The sequence below is a fragment of the Lampris incognitus genome, chromosome 2 (genome assembly GCF_029633865.1).
Source record: "Lampris incognitus isolate fLamInc1 chromosome 2, fLamInc1.hap2, whole genome shotgun sequence".
Taxonomy (NCBI): domain Eukaryota; kingdom Metazoa; phylum Chordata; class Actinopteri; order Lampriformes; family Lampridae; genus Lampris; species Lampris incognitus.
In genome coordinates, this window is record NC_079212.1 from 148,977,768 (window position 1) to 149,000,955 (window position 23,188).

At 43.8% G+C, this 23,188-nt stretch overlaps 2 protein-coding genes across 2 annotated transcripts in view; one reads left to right on the plus strand and one right to left on the minus strand.

Annotated features, from left to right (window-relative positions):
* Positions 1 to 23,188, plus strand: part of cenpp (centromere protein P) — a 164,883-nt gene that overhangs the window by 94,529 nt on the left and 47,166 nt on the right. The gene's annotated exons all lie outside the window — the stretch shown is intronic.
* On the minus strand, positions 238 to 10,204 carry aspn (asporin (LRR class 1)). The gene is made up of 8 exons (XM_056274343.1): positions 10,066 to 10,204; positions 8,171 to 8,461; positions 5,420 to 5,532; positions 2,021 to 2,234; positions 1,709 to 1,819; positions 976 to 1,069; positions 656 to 794; positions 238 to 441 (listed from the first exon to the last, which is right to left on the minus strand). The coding sequence occupies exons 2-8, from the start codon at positions 8,406 to 8,408 to the stop codon at positions 238 to 240; spliced, it is 1,113 nt and encodes a 370-aa protein (XP_056130318.1). The 5' UTR covers positions 8,409 to 8,461; positions 10,066 to 10,204.

A 23,188-nucleotide genomic window follows, 5' to 3' on the forward strand; every position in this document is an offset into this window, starting at 1 on the left:
TTTAGTGGGGGTAATTTCAATATGGCTGTTGTTTCAATTCTGTGATCCTGGCATCCATTTAAAACACATGCTCTAATATCAAATACACATAAGGGTCAATTAAAATACACAGAAGGTTTCTCAGTTCTTGTAAAGAGGAATTTGAAGAGATGCATTTTCAACCAACAGCTCTTGGCTCTATCTCAGGCTCCTCCCTTTGAGCTTTGAGGTTAGAAGCTTGGTTCTTCTGAGTTGTCTCTACTTCCTCCTCATGAAGTTGCCCAGCTGAAGGCCCCTCCGTCCGGCCACACATCGGAAGGTGGCTGGCTGGATGTTCCAGTACTTCACCGGGTTGGCAAACAGACTGATGCCTGTGTACAGATTCTTTTTGTTGGCATGTCCGATGGGGCAGAAATCATTGACTCCTACGCTGCTGATTTTGTTAGCATGGAGGTAAATGACCTGCAGAGACAGACAAGTTTGAATGGGTCTCTGCTTCACTGAACATTATAGACTGAATGTCCACCCATCACCAACCTTCTAAATAATAAGTTAGTTTTTACTCTATCAGCCATTTTACCAGCTGACAAACCTTCCCATGGAGGTCCTGTTCTGTTCTGAGAGTCTAACAGGTTGAATAGCAGAGTAGATATGGGCTTGTTGGGCTGGGCCTTACCTGAAGGTAGCGGAGGGAGCTGAGGCCTGCAGGAACCTTCTTCAGCTTGTTGTTGTCCAGGTGCATCTCCCGGATATTGGGGATGTTCGCCAGGCTTCCATTCTCCACAGATTTGATCTGGTTAAAACTCAGTCCCAGTCTGAGAAACACCAACAGTCAGCTTAGCAGAAACCAAAACATCTGCATTTGTTTTCCTGTGGCTGTAAACGGACTTTCTCATAGTAAAGCAGAAACACTGTTACGGTTGTATTCATGTTTAACTAGCCAGTCTTGATTTGTAAGAGGAGGGTTGGGGTTGAATAAAGTTTGAGAAGTGTTACCTCTGTAGGTTTTTATATCTGATGAAATCTTCCACTTCCACCTTGGCGATTTTGTTGTAATCTAGACTCAGCTCTGTGATGGAGGCCGGGAGGTCTGGAAACAGAAAAGTCTCATCTATTCACTGGGTTTGTCTAATGATCAAATCTAATGGCAGGTTGTAGTTATTTACAGTAGTCACTTTTTAAGTCACCATTTGAAGTCACCAAAGTTTGAAGTCACAGTTTTCAAGTCACAGAGTTGAAGATGATAAGATTTTCATTGGGAGTGATGAAAAAGGACAGGATGAGGAACGAGTATATTAGAGGGACAGCTCAGGCTGGGCAGTTTGGAGACAAAGCAAGAGAAACAAGATTGAGATGGTTTGGACATGTGTGGAGGAGAGATGCTGGGTATATTGGGAGAAGGACGCTGAATATGGAGCTGCCAGGGAAGAGGAGAAGAGGAAGGCCAAAGAGGAGGTTTATGGATGTGGTGAGGGAGGACATGCAGGTGGCTGGTGTGACAGAGGAAGATGCAGAGGACAGCAAGAGATGGAAACGGATGATCCGCTGTGGCGACCCCTAACGGGAGCAACCAAAAGTAGTAGTAGCAGTAGTAGTAGTAGTAGTAGTAGTGGTAGTAGTTTTTAAGTCACTGTACCGTAAGCAAAGTGAAAAAAAGCCTTTTTCTTTATTCATTGCAGAATGATACTATTTCCTTGGTTTGTGTTTCCATGGTGAGAGCTTTTCCTACCTTTCGGCAGAGCGGTTAGCTTGGCCTCCGCTATGCCCACGTAAAGGGATGACATGTCATCAAACGCTCCAAGCTCTATCCCACTGTTAGCCAGAGGATTAGCACTCAACTCTGTTGGTAAAACATACAGGTTTAGAAAAGTCTGGCGGTTTACATTTGCATCTCAAAATCGTTTTTTAAATGATAACACCATTTTTTTCTGTTGAGAAAACAACCAGTAATTTGTAGGTTGACATGTTTAACATGGCTGAATCGTCTCATTCAACTCACATTCCTTCCACTTCCTGTAAGAGGGAGCCTATCAGCTCTTACCCAGCACATGGAGGTGTCTCAAGCCTTTGAAAGCCTCCTTCTGGATGCTGTTGATCCTGTTCTCGTGGAAGCGGAGCTCTAGGATGTTGGGGGGCAGGTTTGTGGGGATGCTGGTCAGCAGGTTGTAGGAGAGGTAGAGCAGTTTGAGGTGCTGCAAGTTTTTGAAGGCTTTGGGATGGATGTGAGAGACCTTATTGTTGATCAAGAACAAAGCCTGTTTTGGGAAAGTAAACCCACAATCACATATTAAACCAGAAACGCATCCGTCCATCCATTATCCACACTGCTTATCCTGCTCTCAGGGTCGAGGGGATGCTGGAGCCTATCCCAGCAGTCATTGGGCGGTGGGCGAGGAGACACTCTGGACAGGCCGCCAGGCCATCACACAGGGCCGACACACATACACGCATTCACACCTAGGGACAATTTAGTACAGCCGAGTCACCTGGCCTTCATGTCTTTGGACTGTGGGAGGAAACCGGAGCCCCCGGAGGAAACCCACACAGACACGGGGAGAACATGCAAACGCCACACAGAGGACGACCCGGGACGACCTCCAAGGTTGGACTACCCCGGGGCTCAAACCCAGGACGTACTTGCTTTGAGGCGACTGTGCTAACCATTGCGCCACCGTGCCGCACCCAGAAACACAACTATAATTCTATGTAGGCGTGCTTGTTTAGGTTAGCCCACCCCCTCCCTTGTTTGCAGATAACTGGAATGTGTTTACTGGCCTATCTGCTATGTTCTGTTTGCATGCTTTATTTGTGGATTTCTGTTTCATGGTTTTTGTAGTTTTTTTTCCGATTTCTTCCAGTAAAATATTTTGTTTCATATTTATGTTGCGAACTCAGGAAGCACCTAAATGCAGGACTCTCAGACAGGAAGGTAGGGTAACAAGTGGTTTAATGAACAAAGACAGGCAGAGGTATGAAATGTGAGCAGACAGACAGGGAGCAGGCAGGCGGGTAAACGGGTTCAGATACAGTTCAGGTTACCGGGGACTTGGTCCAAAACAGGCGGTAGAGTCAAGCACCAGCACGTCTGGCAAAAGTTCACGTGGAAAAATGCTGGAAAACTAGGCAGCAAAACACAGTAGAAAACCTGGCAGGGACACAGGGAAACCAGGGGATATACGTGCTAGGGAGCTAATCAGGGAATGGGCAACAGGTGTGGAGAAATCGGGTTTGACTGGTGCCAGAAGCAGGGGCAGGAACTGAGACAGCCAGACAAGTGAGTACTTCAGAATACAACAGCAGGGCAATGGATAATGAAAAAGGTGAGATGGGTTGACTGAACTGGGATACAGTCACAGCTGGACAACGTTAATACGTTAGGGTTTCTTTAACGTATGGCCACGGTCAGCAGATGCAAACTGGGCTTTTGGGGTTAACTCTGGCTCACTTACATGCCACTGTTGATGAATGTACACTGTGCCTAACAGATGAGTCAATATATCTACTTCTACTAGTACTTTGGGCTGCTCCCGTTAGAGGTCGCCACAGCAGATCATCCGTTTCCGTCTCTTAGTTTCCACCGACACCCTGCTGGCTAACAGTACTGGTGATGGTCGCTGGTAACCGGGCCTCTCGGCCGATCCGGTATGGAGGATGCACTGAGGATGCACAAGCCAGTGCATCTTAGTGCTGGTCCCAAGCCCAGAGAAATGGGGAGGGTTGCGTCAGGAAGGGCATCCAGCGTAAAATCTTTGCCAAATCAAATATGCAGATCATATATATATATATATATATATATATCAACACGGGCACAGGAAAAAAGATTCTATTTTAATACATTGCAGTACAGGCCTGTTTCGTGCGTCTCGCAGCTGATGAGTGCGAGACACTTTTTTCCTGTGCCCATGTTGGTATTCCACTCCTCATTAGTCGAGCACTCACAACACCATTGAAGGTTTCGGAAAAAAACGCTATATATATATATATATATATATGTAATTTACTTGACTCACTGGATTTACTTGACTCACCCAGAGGAAACCCACGCAGACACGGGGAGAACATGCAAACGCCACATAGAGGACGACCCACGACAACCCCCAAGGTCGGACTACCCCGGGGCTTGAACCCAGGACCTTCTTGCTGTGAGGATGGATATATATATATATATATATATATATACTATATATATATACTATATATATATACTATATATATACTATATATATATATTAGTGCTGTCAAAATGAACACATTAATTGTTGTGATTCATGTGAAACATTTAAAAGGCTGTTTCACAGGCAGGTGGGGGGTTCAGTGTGCTCTCCCTCCTGCTTGTCGGCATGTGGACAGCTGTCTTTTCCCTACTCCACTCCTGGCAGGGACTGTTACAGGGCTGAACCCTTGTCTCCACTCTCACAGCAGCAGGCTCTATCTGTTCCCAGCCCTCATGGAGAACAGTAGATATGCTACTGAGCTGTGTGACCGGGGGGGGGGCACATACGGGCTTCTGTAATGGACACTTAATGAACGTCTTGAATTCATGACACTTCAGCTTGAACTGGCACTTGAACATGGAACATGTTTTGTTGTTGCTGATCATTTATATCACTGCATAGAATAAATCGTTGCCTTCTAAGCTGATATCTAGTTTTAATGGTCTTGATGGTTTTAAAATTCAACTGGCACTTTTTCCCCCCTTTTTTCTCCCCAATTGTATCCTGGCCAATTACCCCACTCTTCCGAGCAGTCCCAGTCTCTGCTCCACCCCCTCTGCTGGTCTGGGGAGGGCTGCAGACTACCACATGCCTCCTCCCATACATGTGGAGTCACCAGCCACTTCTTTTCACCTGACAGTGAGGAGTTTCACCAGGGAGACGTAGCGTGTGGGAGGATCACGCTGTTCCCCCCAGTCCCCCCCCCTCCCAAACAGGCGCCCCGACCGACCAGAGAAGGCGCTAGTACAGCGACCAGGACACATACTCACATCCGGCTTCCCACCCGCAGGCTAATTGTGTCCGTCGGGACGCCCAACCAAGACAGAGGTAACACGGGGATTCGAACCAGTGATCCCCGTGTTGGTAGGCACCGGAATAAACCACCACGCTACCTGGACGCCCGCTATCCTCTATTGTAAGGTCTAACCCAACATGCCTTAATGAGCCTTGATGAAGGCTGTTTAAAGTGAGTGCAGGGGACAGACGGTATTGGAAAGTGACTTAATGGTATTTTTGGACAGTCTGTCAGTTTGTCAAACAGACCGCCATTCTTCACTCGTTCCAAGCAAACACTCCCAATCATACAAATAAAGGCAGAGCTTATTTTGAAGCTGTTTGGTGGTTTGTGGTGTCATGGTGACCACAGGTGTCCATGTCACCATGGTAACATATTGTTGTACAGTGTTGCTCATCTCAGCGTAGAGTGTACATGAAGGCTTACTTACATAAAGCTTGTTGAGGCCTTTAAAGTTGTCCTCCTTAATCTCTGTGATGTCATTATTTTGGAGGTCAATCATTAGCGTGTCCTCAGGAATCTTCTCAGGAACCGAGATCAGACCTGTGGACACAAACTATATAACCAGTCCACTTCTCACCTCTCATTTGGACCAAAAATCCAGATCATCCTGGGGCCTTGACACAGGGTTGGCATGAGTCCTGGTGGGTGCTCTACTATGTTTGAACCAAAGATTTGCCTGGACTACCTTGACTCCAACCTGTAATCTCCTGATGGAGTGGGTCACTGGTGTCTCTAGAGGCTTTGCTGGTACATGGTAAAGGCGACAGATTAAAGACAGTGGATGGTGTGGCTGAATAAGCTCTTGTCCTCAGACTTGGGAGCTTTCACTTAAGTGGTGGGCTTTAACTCCCAAAGGAATATGCAGCATTCAAAACCTGATTCCTGACCATGATGGTGTAACTCATTATTGAGACAAGCAACAACAGAAGCGGTCAGCCAGTCCGGCTGCTGTGTTTTTACATGGACAGATATCACTCACTGCCCGGTCTGAGTTAACATCTCACGTCTATGGTTGACTCAGATTGGGCAGCGACATGATCAAAAGTTATTAAAAGAAGGCATCTGGGTAGCCTAGTGGTCTATTCTGTTGCCTACCAACACAGGGATCGCTGGTTCAAATCCCTGTGTTAGCTCCAGCTTAGTCGGGTGTCCCTACAGACACAATCAGCTGTGTCTGCGGGTGGGAGGCCGGCTGTGGGTATGTGTCCTGGTTGCTGCATTAGCGCCTCCTCTGGTCGGTCGGGGTGCCTGTTCGGGGGCTGGGGGGAATAGCGTTATCCTCCCACGTGCTATGTCCCCCTGGTGAAACTCCTCACTGTCAGGGGAAAAGAAGCGGCTGATGACTCCACATGTATGGGAGGAGTCATGTGGTAGTCTGCAGTCCTCCCCAGATCAGCAGAGGGGGTGGAGCAGAGACCGGGACGGCTTGGAAGAGTGGGGTAATTGGCCGGATACAATTGGGGGAAAAAATCCACACAAAAAAAAAGTTATTAAAAGAACCTTGATTATCCAAAACATGTGAAACTCATAAAGGAACAGCTTCCTCTAGGTTGCAGTCAAAACAGGACGTGTTGCATTTTCTTGTCGCTTCCTGATCTGAGTCAGCCATAGATGTGTCGCACATGTGCAAGCGTAAATGGTTTCCTCAGCTTTGTGATATTATGAACATAAAGACAGGGTTGGGGTCAGACCAACATGGTCCCATAGCAAACCTTTTCTTCTTGGAATGTGCCAGTTCATATTGGACTTGGTCACATTCATGCAAGGGTCCGCTTAGGAGGCTGCACATCCACAGACTGACAGGCAAAACGTTTTCATTAGGTAGATTTTTTAGCTTGAGTGCTGCATATTAAAACTCTTTTTCCCCCCATATTTCCTGTTCAATCAACCTGGGCGCTGTGCAAAAGTCTTACCATGGCAGGAAAAACACTGGTTTTACTCTGTGTTGTGTGTGTGTGTGTGTGTGTGTGTGTGTGTGTGTGTGTGTGTGTGTGTGTGTGTGTGTGTGTGTCTGCTGCTAGTCTTTCATACTGCTGGGCCTGTCAGCCTGGTAATATGTGTGCACAGTCATGACTATATGATCAAGGAGCTCTCGATGTTGTGGTGATTCAAGACCTTTGAAAAATCTGTTCTAGACCACAACTGAGTGCTAACTCCTCAGCTGGTTTGTCGCCCAAGTGCAAGCACCACAGAAGGAGAGAGAAGCCTGGTGGAGCTCTGCACCCTACTGAGTGGCCTCTTCTAGTTGACTGTTTTTTTTGGAGGGGGGTTTCCTAGTTTATCTCCCCAATTCTATCTGGCCAATTACTCCACTCCTCCGAGCCGTCCCGGTCTCTGCTCCACCCCCTCTGCTGATCCGGGGAGGGCTGCAGACTACCACATGACTCCTCCCATACATGTGGAGTCACCAGCCGCTTCTTTTCACCTGACAGTGAGGAGTTTCACCAGGGGGACGTAGCGCGTGGGGGATCACGCTATTTCCCCCAGTTCCTCCTCCCCCCGAAGAGGTGCCCCAACCAACAATGGGGTAACATGGGGATTCAAACTGACGAGCCCCGTGTTGGCAGGCAACAGAATAGACCGCCACACTACCCAGACGCCTGCGAGTTGACTTTGTTTTAATCAGTACCACTCAGTAACACCTGCTGATACTTACTAGTCATATAGTGACATTTATGAGTAATAATGTTATTTTTATCCATCCATCCATTATCTGAACCGCTTACCCTGCTCTCAGGGTGGCGGGGATGCTGTAGCCTATCCCAGCAGTCATTGGGCGGCAGGCAGGGAGACACCCTGGACAGGCTGCCAGGCCATCATAGGGCACATGTTATTTTTAGTCATAATATTTGTCATATTTACTGCATATTATATTTACTAGTCATATAATTATATTGTGATATTTACTTGTCATATTTGCTAGTCATTACAGTATTAACTAGTCATATTTTGTTTATTGTGTTATGACATTCACAAGTTATATTATGATATTAATTGGCCATAGTGTATTTATTAGTCATATTAACATATTTACTGGTCATATTATGATATTTGCTAGTAATATTATAATCTTTACTAGTTGTATTATGCTTCAAGAATATTCCACATGGCACCATTTAAGAATGAAAGAATGATGAGGGTGAAACATGTAAAGATGGAGATTAGACTTTGTGCTGACCCTGGTCTGAACACTGTACCACTCTGGGCCAACACTGACAACCAGCGGGACAGTCCTCATCCTGCTCATCCTCCTCCTCTTCCTCATCATCATCATTAACATCATCATCTTGGTCATCATCATCCTCTTCGTCCCCCATCATAATGTCATAGTTTCTGAGGAAGTCCATGACGTTGATTGGCTGGTATGGTTTGGCATTGCCTAGTGCCAGGAGGCAGAGCAGAAGCAATGCTCTCATGGTGTTGTTGCCAGTAAACAGCTGCTGGTCAGTTAAACAGCAGCCTGGGAAAGCTGCAGAGAGAGCCAGAGAGTTTAGATTAGCTGCAGGACCAATAACAAGAGTACTAGCTAAATAATGATGTCATCAAACCCAGGAAGTGAATGATGCATGGAGCCAGTTCTTTGTTCATCCCACGTCACTATGGTAACCACTATGTTACTGAATACTAATCCCACGTCACTATGGTAACCACTATGTTACTGAACAGTCATCCCGTGTCCCTGTGGTAACCGCTGTGTTACTGAATCCCATGTCACTATGGTAACCACTGATACCTAACAGTTATCACGTTACTATGGTAACACTGTTACTGAATACTCATCACATATCACTATGGCAACCATTGTGTTCTGGAGTGCTGATGCCCTCTCAACCCTCCTTATGCTTTGTGTCGAGTCTCAGAAAATTCTGGTGAATTGTAAAAATGACAGGTCATTCCTTATTAAAGCTGCAATCAATGCTTTGTATTTAAGACACTCTGTGTCCGAAGCTGTGAATTTGCATTAAATTTGTTCTTTGTTGAAACCCAGTCTAGTCTGTTCTGGAATATTCTGCTAAAACAGTGGCTTGTGAGAGGGCATGCAGGACTCTTGGAACGTTTTGCTTCAGTAAGTGCTGTACTTATTCTACTTCTCTTTCCATCAATCTGTAAAATGATTGGCTGGAAAGAAGATTGTTCAGCCAACACAAATATATCTGCAGTTCTCACGTATTCACCATCTGTCCCAGTGTATAGAGTTAGGACTCCTTTCCCCTTCGCTAATACACATTACCAGTAGACTGGAGGAGGGAGTGTGTGGTTGCATGCATCTTGATGGATTCACAGCCTTTCCATTCAGCCTTCAGTCAGCCCACAACTATGTAGTGGTGGTCTAGTATCCTGCACCGACAGCAAATACCACTCAGCACAGACCTGGAGCCTCCATTCCATCCCCCCAGTGTTTCCATAACCTCCCTTAGGACAATAGAGACTGTCCCGCACTCTCCAGGCTGCTGGTGTTGAGGGGAAATATATCATATTGCAGCAGGACAACGTAGATGACTTCCCTCATCCAGTAGATGGTACCAGTCAGGAATGGCTCAGGTGACAGACAAAGTGTGTTCTAACTGGAAAGAAACCATCACCCCCCCCCTTCTGTCCTCTCTATCGCCACATGCATTAGAAATCTCCTGCTGTTATTCATGTTGACATATCTACAGTAAAATCTCAGTTTTACACTGCTTACGCATTGGGTAAGCTCAGAGTGCATGATATGTGACTACAATGCCCAACATAAAACATTTTAAACAAACTCCCCAGGTACAGGTCAGTGAATCCTATCAAATATATCCAGAAGACAAAGCTCTCCTTGGAAATACAGCCAAATCTAGTTTCTACTCAGTCATCCCTGGATGAGGAAGCAAGGAACATTTAAATGTAACCTGCTTTAGGTGGGTGATGAGATTCACACCCTAATTCAGACTGAAACAAATATATTCTTTCTCCTGATTCCTCCAGAGAGTGAGTCAGTCAGCCGAGAACACCTCAGAGCAGTTCAGTAGAAACATCTTTATAGCAGCTGAATAAAAAACTGTTAATGTCTGATGCTGCTGCCAAAAGCAAGGTGTGTCCTACCTCCGCCTTCAGGTGTGTTTGTTTAGTGTCCTTGTCTGAAAGCCCTCAGAGAAATAAAGCCCTTGGCTCCCAGTGAACTTCCTCTCCCCTGCAGTAGAAACACAAACTAGTGCTGTTGGCGTGAGAAGCTCTGGTCTCCTCCACAGAGCTGTGCGTCTGAGGCGGTCAGGGAACTGATGTGAGAGGACTTGGTGAGCCTCCGTCATGTGCTTCTCATCAGCAGCTTTGAACTGGTGCCAGGATAGTTAGCTTTAAACTCTTGAATGGTTGTTACATAGAACATAGTGGTAGGTCTGATACCTCCCCTCCCCTCATACACACACAGCCTGCTGCTTCAGGAAATATTACACATCCACGTGAAGACCCGCCGGCACTGCTTTCCTCAATGACAACACAATTGATTTTCTCTCTGAGACTAACGGTAAGGATAGATGTTGTACTATGCAGGCTCACTGCTTTAAGATGATGCCATCCATTCCTCGGTCTGTGTTAGAACATCTGGCCTCCCCTCACAAACCAGGAGGTTTGGACGGCAAGGATGTTGTTGCTCTCTGATCAGTTAATAATGCATGTCGAGCTGATAAACTCCTTAAATCAAATAATGGGAGACGTGCTTGAGAAACTATTCTGTCTGTCTCTCCTCACACACCCTCTGGTAGCTCACTGAGGACCGTGTTGCCGTACGTCCTCTCTCAGGCACCTCTGCAGTGTTTCTTTCATTGGAATGATGGAGCAGGAGAGACTGAGGAGGAATTGTGGTATCAAACTCACAATGTGACAAGCTTGGTACCTGATCCACAGATCTGAGGTACTGGAAGCCATGGTAGCCATGGAGATGAAAATAAAAGATCATTACCAGGAAAAATAGTCAGCGTGTCACAACAACATCAGAATCACAAACACTTTATTTGTCGTTTCATTTCATGTGCGCAACACTTTGTTTTCCCCAGCCCACAGCAGTGCAGCACAGAGACAAAAAACACACACATCCCGACGGGCAGCCCATCCAGGGTGTCTCCCCGCCCGCCGCCCAATCACTGCTGGGATACGCGCCAGCATCCCCGCCACCCTGAGAGCAGGATAAGTGGTTTGGATAATGGATGGATGGATAGATGGATGGACATCCAAAATCTACCTGAACACATCTCTCCAAACTAACACATATATCCAAACTAACATGTATATACAAACTAACACATATATACAAACTAACACATATATACATACTAATATGTATATACAAACTAACACATATATCCAAACTAACATGTATATACAAACTAACATATATATCCAAACTAACACATATATACAAACTAACACGTATATACAAACTAACATGTATATACAAACTAACACAAAAATACAAACTAACACAAAAATACAAACTAACACATATATACAAACTAACACATATATACAAACTAACACATATATACAAACTAACACATATATACAAACTAACACGTATATACAAACTAACACGTATATACAAACTAACACATATCTAAACTAACACTTATATCTAAACTAACACATATATACAAACTAACACACATTTAAACTAACACATATATCTAAACTAACAAAGCTATCTAAACTAAACATATATACAAACTAACACATATCTAAACTGACACGTATATACAAACTAACACATATATATAAACTAACACATATATGCAAACTAACACACATATCTAAACTAACTCGTATATACAAACTAACACACATCTCTAAACTAACACATATACAAACTTATATACAAACTAACATATATACAAACTAACACATATATACAAACTAACACTATATCCAAACTAACACATATATCTAAACTACACATATATACAAAATAACACATGTATCCAAACTAACACATATATACAAACTAACACATATATACAAACTAACACTTATATCTAAACTAACATATATACAAACTAACATGTATATACAAACTAACACATTTATACAAACACATATCTACAAACTAACACATATATCTAAACTAACACACATATCTAAACTAAACATATATACAAACTAACACATATCTAAACTGACACATATATACAAACTAACAATTATATATAAACTAACACATATATGCAAACTAACACATATCTAAACTAACACATATATACAAACTAACACATATATCTAAACTAACACGTATATCCAAATTAACACGTGTATCTAAACTAACTCGTATATACAAACTAACACACATTTCTAAACTAACACATATACAAACTAACACATATACAAACTTATATACAAACTAACACATATATACAAACTATCACATATATACAAACTAACACTATATCCAAACTAACACATATATCTAAAATACACATATATACAAAATAACACATATATCTAAACTACACGTATATACAAACTAACACATATATCCAAAATAACACGTATGTCTAAACTAACACACATATCTAAACTAACACATATATACAAAATAACATATATCTAAACTAACACATATATCTAAACTACAACATAGTATATACAAACTAACACATATATCCAAACTAACACATATATCTACACTAACACATATATACAAAATAACATATATCTAAACTAACACATATATACAAAATAACATATATCTAAACTAACACATATATCTAAACTACAACATAGTATATACAAACTAACACATATATCCAAACTAACACATATATCTAAACTAACACATATATACAAAATAATATATATCTAAACTAACACATATATCTAAACTACAACATAGTATATACAAACTAACACATATATCCAAACTAACACATATATCTAAACTAACACATATATACAAACTAACACATATATCTAAACTAACACATATATACAAACTAATACATATATATCTAAACTAACACATACGTATATACAAACATACAGTGCATCCGGAAAGTATTCACACCCCTTCACTTTCCCCACATTTTGTTAGGTTACAGCCTTATTCCAAAATTGATTAAATTCATTTTTTTTCTCATCAATCTACACACAATACCCCATAATGACAAAGTGAAAATGGTTTTGTAGAAACTTGTGCAAATTGATTAAAAATAAAAAACTGAAATATTGCATGTACATAAGTATTCACACCCTTTGCTATGACACTCAAAATTGAGCTCAGATTCATCCTGTTTCCACTGATCATCCTTGAGATTTTTCTACATTTTGATTGGAGTCCACCCGTAGTAAATTCAACTGATCGGACATGATTTGGAAAGGCACACACCTGTCTATATAAGGTCCCACTGTTGACAGTGCATGTCAGAGCAGAAACCAGGCCATGAAGTCAAAGGAATTGTCTGTGGACCTCCGAGACAGGATTGTATCGAGGCACAGATCTGGGGAAGGGTACAAAAAAATGTCTACAGCTTTGAAGGTCCCGAAGAGCACAGTGGTCTCCATCATTCGTAAATGGAAGAAGTTTGGATCCACCATGACTCTTCCTAGAGCTGGCCGCCCAGCCAAACTGAGCTATCGGGGGAGAAGGGCCTTGGTCAGGGAGGTGACCAAGAACCCGATGGCCACTCTGACAGAGCTCCAGCGTTCCTCTGTGGAGATGGGAGAACCTTCCAGAAGGACAACCATCTCTGCAGCACTCCACCAATCAGGCCTTTATGGTAGAGTGGCCAGACGGAAGCCTCTGCTCAGTAAAAGGCACATGACAGCCCGCTTGGAGTTTGCCAGAAAGCACCTAAAGGACTCTCAGACCATGAGAAACAAGATTCTCTGGTCTGATGAGACCAAGATTGAACTCTTTGGCCTGAATGCCAAATGTCACGTCTGGAGGAAACCAGGCACGTCTCATCACCTTGCTAATACCATCCCTACAGTGAAGCATGGTGGTGGCAGCATCATGCTGTGGGGATGTTCTTCAGCGGCAGGAACTGGGAGATTAGTCAGGATCGAGGGAAAGATGAATGGAGCAAAGTACAGAGAGATCCTTGATGAAAACCTGCTCCAGAGCGCTCAGGACCTCAGACTGGGGCCAAGGTTTACCTTTCAACACGACAATGACCCTAAGCACACAGCCAAGACAACGAAGGAGTGGCTTCGGGACAAGTCTGTGAATGTCCTTGAGTGGCCCAGCCAGAGCCCAGACTTGAACCCCATTGAACATCTCTGGAAAGACCTGAAAATAGCTGTGCAGCGATGCTCCCCATCTAACCTTACAGAGCTGGAGAGGATCTGCAGAGAAGAATGGGAGAAATACCCCAAATATAGGTGTGCCAAGCTTGTAGCTTCGTACCCAAGAAGACTTGAGGCTGTAATCGCTGCCAAGGGGGCCTCAACCAAGTACTGAGTAAAGGGTGTGAATACTATGTACATGCAATATTTCAGTTTTTTATTTTTAATAAATTTACAAAAATTTCTACAAAACCTTTTTCGCTTTGTCATTATGGGGTATTGTATGTAGATTGATGAGGGAAAAAAAAGGAATTTAATCCATTTTGGAATAAGGCTGTAACATAACAAAATGTGGGGAAAATGAAGTGGTGTGAATACTTTCCGGATGCACTGTATATACAAACTAACACATATATCTAAACTAACACATATATACAAATTAATACATATATACAAACTAACACAAAAATCTAAACTAACACATATATACAAACACACATATACCTAAACTAACACATATATACAAACTCACACATATATCTAAAAAATAAACAAATTGTGTCCAGGAGAACGAACGCCAGCCAGGATGACTGTCAGAACTTCTGTTCTGCATGGGCTAGCAGTTAGCTTAGCCTGCTCCGCTTCCGCATCCTGACAGACCGCCCTCGGTGTTTCCTCTTCGGGCACAGCTGTGGTCAGGGCCGTGGTCCTTGGGCCAACAAGACACAGCAGACCAAGCTCCCTCAGCTGATCCAACACCAGGTCCCCCTGCCATACAACCTCAACACACCTCCCCGCACTCCACACGACACCAAAAACACAGTCAAGGCTAGGTGAGGCCGCCGCTAGACCGCCCTCGGTGTTATCAGAACTGCCGGTCTGCATGGGCTAGCAGTTAGCTAGCCCACCAATGTGGCGAATTCAGGGGGCAGCCGGGATGCGAACCCAGGTCACAGGCGACTGCGCTAACCAGTGAACTAAAGGGTCCGGCCAATTAGCCAACCGGCTACCGAGTCTACTCAGTCATGATCGTTACACTAACCCCCTCCTTTGGGAAGCACATCCCCGCACTTCAGCATACCAACTCCCGCACGCCTCTGGGTGCACGTGCTTCCGATGGCCTCACGGTCTCACCATCCCACTATATATAGTATTAACGTATAATATTTTACATGTTACTATTTTATATTGTTACTATATTACATTATTACATTGCATAGGACACGTTAAATTATTTATTGCACCCTTATATTTTTACAAATAATACTACATATGCCATTATAGTACTACATTTGTATACCACTACACCATTGTGTTAGAAGAAGAAATGAAGAAAGCCACTTTATTTTGTCATTGTACAGGTTACAATGAATGTGTCTTCTGTGTGTAACACATCTTATTATATAGGAGCAGTTGGCAGCTGCAGCACCCGGGGACCAACTCCACTTCTCTTTCCTATTGCCTTGCTCAGGGGTACAGACAGGAGTATTAACCCTAACGTGCATGTCTTTTTGATGATGGGGGAAACTGGAGCACCTGGAGGAAACCCACGCAGACACGGGAGAACGTGCAAACTCCACACAGACGTTATTACAGTTATTACTTCATCACACAATAACACTATTGCATTGTCACATGTGGACAATATAACTAACACATGATCACACTACAAGGCTTCAGTCCTGTATTATCACACTATTACATTGTTATAATACTGCACGTTCACACCATAACACTGTTCCTTTTTCCATTGGGCCCTGGTCTTTCTGCTGAGCTTAGCAGGAACAGAACTCTGAGGCAGAGCTCATGGTGGAGCCAGACCCCTCTAATGTGCTCTGGTTTGGCAAACAGACAAACAGAACTGGGACTGGGTCTATGTTCTGGTTTTAGTGGATCTTCTCTGTCATATTTTCCAAACCCTGAGAGAGCTGGTTAAATGATCATCTCATCTTCCTGATGTACAGTGAACTGTGAGCCCTCCTAAAGAACGTTCTGGAGACCCAGGCATGGAAGGTGTGAGTGTGGCAGGGAACATTTCTCCCCAATCAATGGTTGCTACCTCCCAGAATTCACCAGTCACTTTTTCTGTTCTACCTGCCAGCCAGGTTCCTGATGAGTATCAGATCTCCACAAGCTTTATCGGTTACCAGCTTTTGTTGATGATAGCAGAAACCAACTCTATCAGCCAGTGTCTCCACAAGTTCGAGTTAGAAGAGGATGGTTGGTTACTAGATGTTTAGATTTTTTTATTTCTTCTGTTTTTCTTTGTTGTTTTGTTTCATTTTCTTTTCTTTTGTGTGTGTGTGTGTGTGTGTGTGTGTGAGAGAGAGAGTGTGTGTGTGTGTGTGTGTGTGTGTGTGTGTGTGTGTGTGTGAGAGAGAGAGAGTGTGTGTGTGTGTGAGTGTGTGTGTGAGTGAGTGAGTGATGTGTGCTAGTGCTGGAAGCTGCTGTGTACCGGAGTCAAGTTCCTTGTGTGCATAGGCTCCCTCGGCCAATAAAGTTGATTGTGATTGTGGTGGAGCACGGCGGTTATGAGATGTTCACATCAGAACATGCTGAGGGGGGACTTGGTAAACGTAGGGTAAAGCAGCAGCAGGTACAGCTGAAGGTAAAGCAGCACTTTGCTGCTAATTGATTTGATCCTCAACATGACGTTCGGTAGTGGTGAGCTCAAATATGAAGTCCGACCAGTAGAAATAAGTGAAACCCCATTCCAGTGTAAAATGCATTTATCTGGGGAGTGAGGTTATATTCACACAGGATTTATATGGTCATGAACACCTGGAAATTCATGAAATTTTAAAAAGACCATTTCTAGGCCCTAGAAAAGTTATGGAAAAATATAATCTTGGAAAAAGTTGATGCAAAGTCGTGGAAACCTGACTTACGCAGCATCAACTCTGAAAAATTGATTGACCAATATAAAAAAGAAACCGTTGCAGCAGGGCTTTGATATTTCTCTGCTGGCTAGCCTCCTTTGAGCTAGCTAGCTAGCTTGTTGACAGTATACCAGAAAGTAGTACAGTTTCAACAATCAGTTGCTGCAAATACAAAATATGACTTGCAGAAGTGAAAAGCACAGTGGCTTATATACAGTATTTGAGATGCAGACTGACTGTCAGGTCATGTGTAGTGTTAAAACGCCTTTTAAGTGGCAACTCCTTCTTTTGGTCATGGAAATGAAGCTACAAGTTGCTGAGAGGTCATGGAAAAGACATTGAAAACTGGTGAAGAAAAGTATGAAGTCAGGTCAGACCAGCGGGATGTGTTAGCCTACGGGGAGCAGGCTGACAACAGGCTGCTAGGTGTGAATCACAACACCCACACTGACAACTCTAAAGACCATCCTCTTGTATTACTGACACCAACAAACAGTCTTTCAGATTGGTACAAGAAACGTGGTTTTTGGCCTTCTTATTTTCCTGTGAAAATCTTTGGAAATGAAGCTTAATTCTGAGGTTGTGGTATGGGGGCAGAAAGGGCAGAAGTGTGTAAGAGTGGAAAGTGTGGAGGTTCAGGCGACATGCTGGGAAGTGAGAACCACAGCTTTGTTAACTAGCGGCTCTCTCGCTGGAACAGTCACTGCTGTACTTTTATTATCACTACATGGAAATGTGTCTGTGGCAGTAAAACATGTCCGGCATGGAGCTTGGAACTAAATCAAAACTGCCAGTTAAGTGGTAGGGAGCATTTCTTCATGCACTTTCCCTTCATACTTTCCAGTGTATCAGAAATGTGGTCCTGATGTAGGTCTTACAGACAGCGAGGAAAAACTGAGCTGATATTTCAGCCGACCTGGTCGCTGTGACATCACAGAAACAGGAAGTGCTCGTTGACCCCCTGCTTGTGTCTGCTGCTGGGACTTTCCAGCCTCAGTCCTTTATGACCGGCAGACATTCACTTCATGAATCACTCCTGCTGAGGCAAACGGTGTGTAGGAAAACTCATGAAATCTGTTTTACATTTTTCAGCAGTATTTCACTGTCCACTCAGGGTGTACGCAGGCCTCAGGATAGCCCACATAACATCCGTGACAGTGTTGGAAAAACATGGCTGTCAGTCTGAATGTGTATGTCTAACTCCCAACTGATCACTGACTTCCAGCAGCAGAAGGTCCTGCTGTTGAGCCCGACTGTAGCTGTGCACCACGTGTGGTTTGACTGTCTAGCCAATCACATCACGTCACATTAGAACCCTTCCTCAGTTCCCCAGCCTCATGGCTGCCAGTCCTCAAACAGCCATGATGTCACATGTGGTCCACACCGAACGGCCACGGGTCATTGGAGCTGTGTTTCCATGGAACCTGTGTGTGTGTGTGTGTGTGTGTGTGTGTGTGTGTGTGTGTGTGTGTGTGTGTGTGTGTGTGTGTGTGTGTGTGTGTGTGTGTGTGTGTGTGTTGAGATGGAGATGAAGGCAACATTAGGAATGTAACATTATGTATGATTGAGCTGTGTGATTGGACAGTGAAGAGGTCATGTGACGGACCAGTGAGCCAATCAGCAGGCAGATGGACTGGACAGCTGTGCCTATTGGCTCTCCTTTGTACCACAACACCTCTGATCTTTGGCTGCTTTTCCACATCATTTCAGCATCTGGAAACTGAGCCTTTCACCCACTGTTGTTTTTATTGCTTTCCCTTATTTTAGTTCTATTGTTCTGTCTGCCTTCTGCTTTATCTCCTTTATTCCCAACCTGCACCTCTGGATGGAGGTTTGTCCAGCAGGGTGGCTGGGTTTCTTCTTTCTTCTTCAAGGCCTCCTCGTTAGTGAGGGTTGCCAGTACCATCAGGATGACATGCTTGCCAAACACAGTTTGGCAAGCATGGTAACAGTTCTTTCTGTCCTGAGCTGATCTTGTTGCCTCTGATATTTTCAGACTTATTTTCAGACTTAATTTAAGCCATTTTTTGACGTCATCATGATACTGCCTTTTTGATCAGCCTCTCTTGCGCTTTGCTGGTGTAGTTCCCAAAATCGCTGTCTTTGTTAATTTACTTCCACCTGGACGACAGGTATGGCCAAAGAATGATAGCTTTCTTTTCATTATATGTGCCATTAGTCCTCTTTTTGTTCCTAATTCATTAAGGATGCTCGCATTCGTTCATTTCTCTGTCCAACTTATTCGAAGCATCCTATGATAAAGCCACATCTCTGCAGCCTCAACCCTGTTTACCATCGCTTTCTTCGGTGTCCAACGTTCAGCTCCGTATGACAACACTGGCCAGACGAGTGCTTTGAGTAGACTGACTTTCACTGACTTTCCCTTATCTCTCCATATCGGTACCATCTCCATCAGTCTTTTCTTTGTGAGGGTAAGTCTGATTTTTATGTCATCTGTACATCACCGACCGTCATTTTTCTTAACTGAACCCAAGTATTTTAAGCTCTCTAGGTGTTCTACATCTTGACCATCTACTGAGATCTGATTCACCCACTTTCATGCACTTTGTCTTTTTCACATTCAAACTGAGCAACCTCTTTTTCCCTGCCTCATTTACTCAGCTCAACATTTCGTTTGGCTCTTGCTGTCCATCAGCTGCTAGTACCGTGTCACCTGCAGATCTGAGATTGCTTATCTTCTAACCACCTATGCTCACTCCATATTCATCTATATCTGCCTCACGCATCACTTGTTCTGTGTACAGTGTGAATAAGTGTGGTGATACAATGCAACCTTGACGTACACCCTTCTCTACTGGAAAAACTTCTGTGTTCTCACCATTCCATCTCACCACTGCTGTCTGGCCAATATATAGATCTTGACCTAGCGCAACGAGGTGTCTAGGGTTGGCTGGGTTACCAGGTCTGAATGTAATGTCCAGCGGTTTGGATATGATGCTGACATAAAGGCTGTGGATGTTAGCTCACCTCTCCTCCCTGCAGCCTGATGACATGGCCAAGCAGGAGAAAGGTCAGTGCTCTGCAGCTTCTATTCCACCGAAGTTTTACATGTGAGGATTGTAGTCCTGTCTTCACCCAGTGTTCATGTGACATCATCAGGACAGGACTCTGTTTCTAGTCACTCTGTGAGACTTTTTAATTTTCAACTGTTGTCTCATTCAGACTGTCATGAGGCTTTGAGGTGTGTCACACCAGTGGATTGTCTTCATCATCTGACCAGATCCAACAAAGTGGTAGTCTGACTGCATGTCAGCATGTGGTATAAATATGACAACACAACAGCCCGTGTCTTATATCTCCTTTATATGTCATCTGAGCCCCCCATCAGCACATGCTGTGGCCCAGTAATATTAATATAGTTTTATTCATGGTAGAGTAACAGTAGTTTTACTAATATGACGATACTAATATAGAGATATGAATGGCTGCTTCAAACAGTTTCCAGTTCACTAGTCAGAGTTGTGCAATTGGTGAGTTGGTCAAGTTTACTTTTCATTGTACTCCAGAACATGGGTAAATAGACATGTACAGAGGTGTTGGTCAGTTAAACAGATGGATTGTGAAGTTGGTTGTGCATCTTAGCCCGCCAGGAGTCCGAGGCAGCAAGCAGCCATATGTAATGCATACATGGAGACATGAGAGAAAGCTGCTGGTCCATATAGGCTGCTGCAGGTGGTATGAGCCACAGGCTGCAGGTGGTATGATCCACTGTTTGCTGGAGGTGGTATGATCCACTGTTTGCTTGAGGTGGTATGATCCACAGTTTGCCGCAGGTGGTATGATCCACAGTTTGCTGCAGACAGCAGACCGTCCAGCACCGGGCTCCTTGTCAGGACACACTTCACATGGAGTTCAAGCTGGCTAGTAAGGTCCCAGTCACACCAGCATTGCTACAGGAAATGGCTTAGTGAATTCAATTCATATCAATGGATTCGTCACATTAAACTAATTTGTTTCTGTGTGCGAAAAAGATTTTGCCGTGATGCCTTTGCTTCAAGTTATAATTTGGTGAATGTGACTTGAAAAATTTGTACTGTCAACCAATAACAGCTGCTTTGACAGTGTTGTACTGTGACAGGGTGGTCGCTAGGAACAGTAAATAGAGGAAGCTCATTTCTGCAGTATATAATCATCCAATGATACACTACTGTGCTTTGCCAACATATAAATTGCCGCAGAAATAATGTGTGCCACAGTTTGGTGAAGCAGGAGAAGATGGTGTAACTCATTGGTGAAGCAGGAGAAGATGGTGTAACTCATTGGTGAAGCAGGAGAAGATGGTGTAACTCATTGGTGAAGCTGGTGTAACTCATTGGTGAAGCAGGAGAAGATGGTGTAACTCATTGGTGAAGCAGGAGAAGATGGTGTAACTCATTGGTGAAGCAAGAGAAGATGGTGTAACTCATTGGTGAAGCAAGAGAAGATGGTGTAACTCCTTGGTGAAGCAGGACAAGATGGTGTAACTCATTGGTGAAGCAGGAGAAGATGGTGTAACTCATTGGTGAAGCAGGAGAAGATGGTGTAACTCATTGGTGAAGCAAGAGAAGATGGTGTAACTCATTGGTGAAGCAGGACAAGATGGTGTAACTCATTGGTGAAGCAGGAGAAGATGGCGTAACTCATTGGTGAAGCAAGAGAAGATGGTGTAACTTATTGCTGAAGCAGAAGATGCTACAACTCATAAGTTTCATGAACTGATTTGTGTTTAGTGTTTTTGGTCACAAAGCTTCTGGTCCTGCCTGTTTCACAAGGGAAGGAAAAGGATTTTCACTTTGACAAGTTCTGGTGTGCCTGCAGCCTTAGTATGAAATACTGCTAATCTCCATGACAACCATGTGATAAATGAATGGCAGTCAGGAAACTGTTGTAGTGGTTCCAAAGGAGAACACTGCATCAGCACAATGTAGGCATGTTGTAACGTCTCTCCACCAGTCCTGTCTGCTCAGCTGTCAGTCACACGTTCAACCTAAGCCTGTAATCTGCCATCCTCAACACCAAGGTGTTGGGCATGTGCTCTCTCATCACCTGCATTCTTTCCATTGTAGAGGAGTTTCTACACACTGTCTTTAAGAAGTGGGGTTATAAACTGGAATTTAAGCATGCCCAGGTTATTGAAAATAAAGGCTCATGCTTTCCATCTGATACCATAGGAGTGTGTGTAGAGACGGAGTGTGGAGGTTCCAAATATTAATCTGTCTCTGTATCAAACATTAGTCTGTATTTGTATCAGACATTAGTCTATGTCTGTATCAGACATTAGTCTGTATCTGTATCATTAAAGGAGCTGCAGGAATTTCTGGCCAGGACTGGTTGCCCCCTACATGTGACAACAATCTCCCGTATTCAGCATATGACTGAACTACGGGGCAAGGTGGCAAGATGCAAGCCTTTTCACACACACAAAAAACAACAAAAACATCCAAGCCCAGCTGAATTTTGAAAAAAGATTCCCGTTTCCCAAAACCATGTAGAAAAATGGGTTATGGTCTGATGAGCACGAGGTTGAACTTTCTGGCCATAATTCCAAAAGGTATGTTTGGTGCAAAAACAACACAGTACATCGCCAGAAAAACACCATACCCACGGTGAAGCTTGGTGGTGGCAGCATCATGTTTTGGGGCTGCTTTTCTTCAGCCAGAACTGGGGCTTCAGTCGAGGTGGAGGGAATCATGAAGAGCTCCAAATACCAGTTGATTTTGGTGCAAAACCTTCAGGCGTCTGCTAGAAAGCTGAGGATGAAGAGGAATTTTACCTTTCAGCGTGACAACGACCCAAAGCATACATCCAAATCAATAAAGGAATGGCTTCACCAAAAGAAGATCAATGTTTTGGCTGGCCCGACCAGAGCCCAGACCTGAATCCAGTTGAAAATCTGTGGGGTGACCTGAAGAGGTTTGTGCACATGAGATGCCCTCGCAGTTTGGCAGATCTAGAACGTTTTTGCAAGGAAGAGTGAGAAAATATTGCCAAGTGAAACAGAGCCAAGCTGATCGACTCTTACCCAGAATGACTGAGTGCTGTAATAAATTCAAAAGGTGCTTCACCCAAGTATTAGA